This window comes from Xenopus tropicalis, chromosome 6 (genome assembly GCF_000004195.4).
Source record: "Xenopus tropicalis strain Nigerian chromosome 6, UCB_Xtro_10.0, whole genome shotgun sequence".
Lineage (NCBI taxonomy): Eukaryota > Metazoa > Chordata > Amphibia > Anura > Pipidae > Xenopus > Xenopus tropicalis.
Window position 1 is genome coordinate 46,639,404 of NC_030682.2, and position 8,941 is coordinate 46,648,344.

General features: G+C 39.8%; 1 protein-coding gene across 2 annotated transcripts; it reads left to right on the forward strand.

The window, feature by feature from the left end:
- The first annotated feature begins 1,874 nt into the window (after positions 1-1,874).
- On the forward strand, positions 1,875-8,620 carry rpl15 (ribosomal protein L15). Of its 2 annotated transcripts, none has more exons than XM_012964627.2 (4): positions 1,875-1,924; positions 4,863-5,045; positions 6,347-6,483; positions 8,270-8,620. In XM_012964627.2, the coding sequence occupies exons 2-4, from the start codon at positions 4,874-4,876 to the stop codon at positions 8,573-8,575; spliced, it is 615 nt and encodes a 204-aa protein (XP_012820081.1). In that variant the 5' UTR covers positions 1,875-1,924; positions 4,863-4,873; the 3' UTR covers positions 8,576-8,620.
- Positions 8,621-8,941: the final 321 nt, after the last annotated feature.

The window sequence follows — 8,941 nt, forward strand, 5'->3', positions numbered from 1 at the left end:
TACAAAAATTGCGCAACTTTGGAATTGTACCACAATATTTTCTTCCAAGCACGACGCGACTTTTCGCAAAATTAACACACATCAGAAATTTTTGTATTTAATGCAAATTTTTGCAAATTGTACTTGTAACTCGTACGTTATTGAATCTGGCCCTAAGACTACAATGTGTATTCAGCTACCATTGATATAGCACCCCCCGAATTCTGCAATATTTTGGAGATCCTTCTATTATTGAATTTAAAAATGGTAAAAAAAATCCTTAGGCTGTATTCTAAGGACAATGGCACATGGGGGAATATAGAGCACTGCATGCTACACCAAACCACTCCCATTCACAGGGGTAATTGTAGGCCTCGGGGCAGTTTTCTGATGCTGCTCCTATAACACCTGTGTTTTTTTCCCCACTATACTCCAAATTTTTATTTTTTTCATTATATCTCTCTAAATTTGATGTTATTACAGAGGTTGTTCACCTTTATTTTAACCTAAATAGAATGCCCTATTCCCAGCAACTTTGCAGTTTGTTTTTATTATTTATTTTTTATAGTTTTTCAACTATCTGCCACTTTCCAGCTTTCAAATGGGGGTCACTGACCCCAGCAGCCAAAAACTATTGCCGTTAGGATACTTTTTTATTTTTATTGTTAATTTCTATTACTTATTTTTCTGTGCAGACCCTCTACTATTCATATTCCCACTGCCTGGTTACTAGGGTAAAAAAGACCCTAGCAACCAGATAGCTGCTAACATACCAAATGGAGAGCTGCTGAACAAAAAGCTAAACAAATGAAAAACCGTAAAAACTGAAGATCAATTGCTAATTATCTCAGAATATCCATTTCTACAACATATTAAAAGTTAATTGAAAGGTGAACTACCCCTTTATCTCCAAGTTAATAACTTCAAAAGACATTTTGTCTTGCGGTGGTTTGGATGGAGAAATTTCATACTGCAAATTTAAGTGTGTTCTGTAACAAAGTGTACAAATCTGCCATATTACCAAATGAAGTAAGGCTTTTGTGATTCTGACATTCGCCAATAATATTACTTTCCCTTTTACCATTTTCTGTAACTTTGATCACACTGATTTCAGTGGACCATGTGGTTTAAACCCTGTTGGTCTAAAAACACTTTTAGCATTCACACAAAAAGATATTGGGACCTTTTACATACAAAATTAAGGTGCAAGAATAAATTAGGATTCTTTTGCAAAATTGGTAGAAACCAATTATTTTTTTTTCTGGTTCAGAACTACTATATGGCATTTATATAAACAAGCCTGGAACAACCAAAGCTTTCTTATGGTTTGTTTTGCCTTTGTATCAAATTAAACCTTATGTAATTCTGCTACATGACAATCTTTCTAAAAAGAATGTTTGTTTTTTATTTGTCATAGTGTAGAAATAATTTAATTAGACAGCAGGTGGGGTTATAATGTTGGCGCTTCTCCCGTGTTGAAGAGCATGTACACCATCTGACTGCAGCATGGAGCTCTAGTCAGGATTAACCTTCTGAGAAATAGCTCATTCAATTGAAGATGCCAATTTAGTCATTTAGCTGTTTCGTTAAGAATATTAAATTTTTGTTCAGAAAAAGATTAAGGATAAAATGTATTTAATGAACTAATTCAATTATTTATTATCCATAAAGGGGCAGTATACACCTAAACATCCCTGCTACTAATGAGCACAATATCAAGGACTTGTGATGAAATTATATTCTGCCTCTTGTTATAATAAAAAAAATCCATAATTTTTATCTTTTTTTCACTATTCTAAAACATTTAAAAAAACATTTCACTATTCTAAAACATTTAAAATGTGTTTTTTTCTCAGAATCCCCTGTCTTCAAGATCATTTTCAGGGGCTTCTCTGTGGACTGGCTTTATCAGCTCCTGAAGTTCTTTTGAATCAGGAAGTGAGAGGTAACTAGCTTCATATTCTTGAGTCAGAAATAACACTAACTGCAACAAAGAACTTGCTGAGTGAGAAAAAAAGTTGTGATTGTGTCAAAAAAGTTGCAGTGGCGTCAAAGAAGTCGTTGTCATGTCAAATAAGTTGTGCATCAAAAAAGTTGCATGGTTGTCACTGTTCATGAATTTTTCAGTTTCAAGAGTTTTCCAGCAGTTTTGCATATTTTTTGGCAAAGCAAAATGGGACAGATTCGCTTATCACTAGCCATAATGATTAAATATTATGAAAAAAGTGCCTTCTTAGGTTTGCTTTACTTGTTTGTTTTATACACAGGTGCATAACTGAACTGATCCATAAAAATGTGACAAACTTATCAGAAATATCCTTGTGCATACATGTATATTCCAGTTCTTCCCTCCCCCCCCCCCACACACACACTGTTACAAATGACCCCATAATGGCCCCCCATCCTGGGGGACATCAGTATCCTCAGTATCTATGCCAGCCTATAGCAATGAACACAACACTAAAGCTGGCCATACACGTGGCGATCTGACGATGTTTCGTGCGACCATCGGTCGCACGAAACATCGTCAGATCCGCCACACACCGTCAGGGCTGAAACAGCAGATAAGGAGGTAGAAACAATAGGATTTCTACCTCCTTCTGCCGATTCAGCCCTGACGGCAGATTTTGGTCAGGCGCCTTCTATGGCACCCGATCAAAATTTTCTAACCTGGCCGATCGGCGAGTCGTCCGATATCAGCAGCTTCCTGTGATATCGGTCGACTCGCCGACATGCCATACACGCACCGAATATCATATGAAACGAGGTTTCGTACGATAGTATCGGTGCGTGTATGGCCAGCTTAAGGGGGTGATCTATCATCTATCAAAGTCCGAATTTAGGATGTTTAAAAGTACAATTAGCAAAAATTCTGAGTAAATACGATAATTTCTGATGTGCATTAATTGCGCAAAAATCTGTATAGCGCTCGTACGAAAATATTGTGGTGTGATCCAAAAGTTACAAAATTTTTGAATCCGAATGACTGTAAACGGCACAAAAACCTTTATGACTTTGAACCTTCAGTGCATGATTTTGGAAGCCTCCCATAGGACTCAATGGCACTCTGCAGCTCCCACCTGGCCCAAGGAAAGTCTCCCATAGGACTCAATGGCACTCTGCAGCTCCAACCTGGCCCAAGGAAAGTCTCCCATAGGGCTCAATGGCACTCTGCAGCTCCAACCTGGCCCAAGGAAAGTCACGATACCGAAGCTTGAATGAATTCGAAACTTTCATACTTGTTGTGACAAATACGATCAAGTTAAACAAATTGATGCAAAGCCGCACAATTTAACAAAAATATTGTAGAAAATAAGCAAAGTTGTAAAAGTTTGAAAATTTTTTATTTTTCTCATTCGTACTCAGATAAATGTGCCCCATAATATATTTGCCAGGGCAATAAAATATATATATACATATATTTGGTGTGTTAGTCATCTCCCCTTGTTTCTGTAACCGTGCAAGTCTAGAGAACCCAAGATAATAGCACTAATCTTCTGGGGAAATTGCAAAATACATAAGATTTTATAAAACCATATAAAGTACAATATTTTCTGAAATAGTATAGGATATTGAATCCTCAGACTTTTTGTTAACTCACAAAACTTAAGATCAATTTTGTTACGCCAGGCCTAGGCGGTACTGATACGCAAAATTTTTGAGACCATTTTGCTGCAAAAAAAAGCCCAGACGCCATTGTATTCTGCAACTTTATGCCATTTCAGAATTTTCCAGCTAAGGCCGGGAATTTAAAAACATTTGAAACCACTGAAAAGTCTGTCTAATTGTACTCAAAAGCTGTTTTGAACGAAAAAACCCAATGAATCCCATTGCCCCAGGGTAGCGATATGGTCACTACCAGGAGCTGTGCGCAAGGGTTAACTGAGGGTCTGGGGGGGAGGGGTACTCGTTTAAGACGGCAAAGAATTCATGTTCCCGAACCCCTGTGCTGCACGACTGCATACCGAATGTCCCGTCTACACAATTTAGTCATTGCCGTAAACTCACGCAAAGTAGTTTTTTCCAAACTACATATCCCAGCAACCCCATGCGGTTTTTGCCGGAAGTAGTCATTAATCTGTTCCTGCCATAAGGCCTGCTGGGAAAGCCCGTCCTTTCTTTCCGGCTGCCGAGCCACCAGGTAATGGCGTCTCTGCTTGTATAGAGGATAATGTCTTCATAGAATCCGTTCTTAATCAGGCTGCTTTTTACCCATCCGCCCTTTGATTTTCTTTGCTTAACTTCCCTGGCATGTGCCTGACCAGCTTGCTTCATTTGCTCACAGTGAAAAGCAATATTGACTGAAATAAACTGGTTAGAACAGCCGCTGTCTCTTCCTGAAGCTCCAGAGCCTGCCGCGGCGCTGATAACCCGTGTGTGCAATAAAGGGAGCTTGGGGCAACTCTGTCACTGAATTATATGTGTTTCTTACTGATCTTTATAGCGGGCAGTGTGCAGGCAGGTGTGTGGGTCCTGTCACAGTGCCAGTGTATTATAGTTAGAGCCTGTACTCTGTATGATCCTGTTCAACATCGGAACGTCTCTTAGCGGCCAGTTGTGCATGTTGAGTTTTGTAGTTCATCTCTTGCTTTCTGTTGGGGCAGAAGTGTGACAGTGCTTTGGTTATTATTGCCTTTTTCCATACAAGATAGTATTGCACTAGTTAAGAGTGAATGTGGTAAAACAGTTTAATGTTGAATAACCCTTTGAATACTTGAAATGCATTAACTTTTAAAGGTGTTTTAAAGTGCAAAATATTGTTGCAACTTCATAGTTTTCACCATTAAATGTTGTATTCTTCCATATGCAGTTTTTAATTATTTTCTTGGATTTTTTTTATATTTGTTATACTGAAAACTGTAAATATATATATTTTGTTTTAGTGTAAGCCAGCATGGGTGCCTACAAGTACATGCAAGAGCTATGGAGGAAGAAGCAGTCAGATGTGATGCGTTTCCTTCTGCGTGTCCGATGCTGGCAGTACCGCCAGTTATCTTCCCTCCACCGTGCCCCACGTCCCACTCGCCCAGACAAAGCTCGTAGACTCGGCTACAAAGCCAAGCAAGGTAAGTAAACCCAGTCTCTGACTGGGACCCCAGGGGCCCACCAGAAAACCCTAGACCATGGGCCCACTCTCCAAACTATTTTTCATCCACTTCTCACTCAGCCTCTATATGTTCCCAATTTTTCATTTTATCTTATCTACATACTATATTCTATTCTTATTTATATTTAGTCTCTCTGTTCCCATACAGAAATAGGGAATGATCATAAATTGGGACAGATGGTTAGAAGCAGGAGGGCCCACTGACACCTAGGCCCACCGGGAGTTTTCTTGGTATCCCTGTGGGCCAGTCCAACACTGAGTACGCCTCATATCTGCTCTTAGTTTACTGTGAAACTTATGATTTAATTGGTGTGATCTTTTTATAGAACTGTAACAATTGGGTGAAATTAGAGATAAGGGTATAGAATTTGTTAACGGAATGGTTGGAACCTGGGGTTTCCCCAGATCAGGAATCTTTTCCGTGATTAGGATCTCTATGCTTTTAATGTAGTGTTTTCCAACTAATTAAATGTAGTGGGCTAATTTTCTCTGGTATAGTATGCTCAAGGGCCGAATTAAGTAATATCATGAAACTAACACTATGGAGCCTTTAACTGGGTGCCTTAAAAATTCTCTGGATGGCCACATCTGGCCCGTGTGACTTAACTGCCTTAAAGTTGTAAACGTTAAATAAACCCAGCAGCATTGGTTTGCCTCCAATATGAATTCATGCAGTTAGGATCAAATAAAAGATACTGACTTATTACGGTGAAAAATGAAATCATTATTAAATATTTGAATTATTTGCTTAAATTGGACTTTATGGTAGATGGCCTTCCTCTAACGTGGAGGTTTCTGTTTAAGGAGTAGCCATAACATCTAGCAGTATGTGGTTTTTCAGATGATTGCCTGAAAGTGAAGGTGGCCAGTTCTTTGGCTCTTGCATGGAGCCCTTAATCTGTCTGAAAATGAGGCAGATGCAGATTGGGCAGGTTTGAAAATCATGTAGGATGAGGGCCACATTGATGCAGTCCTCTTCTGAATGGCCTGTATCCTGTCTGTGTAATTTGATATCACCCACCTCAAGGTGGGCATATGGGGGGGGGGGGGGGGGGGGGAATTAGTCGTTTGTCAGTGTTGCCAAATGAGCAGATCTTTCAATGTATTTCCAGATTTAATGCATTTTAAAATGTATCTTTTAAAAATTCACCAAAAGCAAATCATTTCTGCAGTGGTGCTGGTCATTCCAGTTAGTTATATAATTGATTGGGATATACCTCTGCAATTATTTTTATTGATCTTTACTTCCCCTCTAAACAGGTTACGTTATCTACCGTGTCAGAGTTCGCCGTGGTGGTCGCAAACGCCCAGTGCCCAAGGGTGCAACCTATGGAAAACCCGTTCACCATGGTGTGAACCAGCTCAAGTTCGCTCGCAGCTTGCAATCAGTTGCTGAGGTAAATCTGTACACAGCTGTTTGATTGGTCATCTTACTAACATTACCTTGGTTAGCACAAACTTATCTGACATTCTAACATATCTTGCCACAGGACAATATAATCTTTGTTTAATTCACATAGGATTTTTATGGTCATATTTATCAACTCGTGAAGTTGACCGTTTACACTTTAATAACTATGCCTGCAAAAATCCCATTCAAATAAAACCAGTTCTGATACGTTTTGTTCATTGATTGCTCTGATTCTTTCCACCATTGTGATAAATGCTTAAAGGGGAAGGAAAGGCTAAGTCACTTGGGGGTGCCAAAATGTTAAGCACCCCCACGTGACTTGAATCGCTTACCTCGTACCCCGGGCTGGTGCCCCTATTAGAAGAAAACCGCACCTGCCCGGGGCACCTGGGGCGATGCGCTTCCTCCTTCCGTCTTTGTTTCGCTGGAGTCCGGCGCATGCGCAGTAGAGTGAAAAAGCCGACTTCTCTGTTAAAGTTCGGCTTTTCACTCTACTGCGCATGCGCACGCAGCGAAGAAGGAATGATCGCTGCTACCCCGGGCTGGTGCTGTTCTCTCCATACAGGGGCACCAGCCCGGGGTAGTCACTTGGGGGTGCCTAACATTTTGGCACCCCCAAGTGACTTAGCTTTTCCTTCTCCTTCAAGGGCTGATTTGCAATTATGCCCTTTCTTTTGGTTCTGAAACCGCATCACATATGCTGGAAGCTTCCCTAGTAAGAAGCCGGTTTACTCATTGATTGCATTGTCTCTTAGCATTCTGATATTTCTTAGGGACTGAGATGCTTTTCTCAACTCCAGCGTTGGTCCCCCTAGCTCCTCAGCTCCTCCCTGTATGGTTATGGCACATAACGGTACTTTCTTTGTAATGTGTTTTTTTTTGTTAAGGTGGCCATACATGGGCCAATAAAATATGCAGACAGAGTTGCCTTATCGTCCCGTGTATAGGGCCCTCAGACAGGAAGACTTATTACAATTTTAAACAGGAAGACAGTTTCCTGTTACTGGGTGCTTAGATATACTCACCCACTAAATTAGCTGTTGGGAGGTGCTTTCTATACTGCCATCTAACTATTTGTAAATTTATTATTTAAGCAGACCATACTTAAATCATAAGAATGTGTTAGAAATACTACATTTTTATGTTTTTACTATGTTGCATTTAAGTCCTACAGTTATGTCTAAACATTTTTTTTGCAGATAGTCTTGAAAAGATCAGACCACTGACTAATTTACTGAATAAAACCTAAAATGAAATAGTTGTCTATTTCAGAGGATTGACTTGTTGTTTTGTTTTAGAATTGTTTTATATGAGGGGGAAAAACTGGCATGCTGGCTACAGTATTTGATGCTTTGTAGAGCAACCTTCTTTTGCAGGGTTGGTTACATACCCACTTTTGTACACTACACAGAAATGTTGTCTGTTTGCCCCCAATAAAGAGTAAAGAGCCCACAGGCTGGTTGGATGCTGCAGTGAATTAGCCATGACTTTAAAACAGGAATAAAATGTTACACTAACAATTTTTTCTTGTAATATAACAAGATGTCCGGTGACACTGGATGTAATCAGCCCCGTAGCCTGATGCATATTTTTGTAGCTGTGGGTGAGGATTTGTCATGACTTTGAACACATTGGCACATCACTAGCTGTTGCATCATCTCATTTTAAACCTTAGCATGATACACAATCTGTTGAATGTGACAGTCAACCCTTCCTGGTAATTTTTATTTTACTTTTTATTAACTGATTTTTTTTTTCTTTCTCTTCATCAGGAGCGTGCTGGTCGCCATTGTGGTGGTCTGAGAGTCCTTAGCTCTTACTGGGTGGGTGAAGACTCAACATACAAATTCTTTGAGGTTATCCTTATTGATACTTTCCATAAGGCAATCAGACGCAACCCAGACACCCAATGGATCACAAAGTCTGTTCACAAGCACAGGGAGATGCGTGGGTTGACATCAGCTGGCAAGAAGAGCCGTGGTCTTGGCAAAGGCCACAAATACCACATCACAATTGGTGGCTCTCGTCGTGCTTGCTGGAAGAGACGAAACACTCTTCAGCTTCACCGTTACCGCTAATTGTACTTGTAAATTTGCTATTAAAATAAACCTTTTGGTGAACCATTTTTGTGTAAACTTTGTTTGTAATAGGTAGCATTGGTAAGGAACATGCATTTAAGGTGTTTGTTAGCTGGGTCACTTAAAAACTTTATTAGGTAGAGGAATGCTAATAAAGCGTATTTAATGTGCAGCAATGCCCTTTTCATTTTTACTTTGTAACATCCAAAAATTTTTAGATAAGTAAATTACTCAAGGGCGCATAGCACCCTTATAGCAGGGCGTTAAATTGGGTGATAGCAGCAGGGAGGGCATGTTTTAGGCCACTTCTCATTTGTTTACCCCACCATTTTAAGAAGGGTTCTTTTTAAGTATGCAGGTATGGGG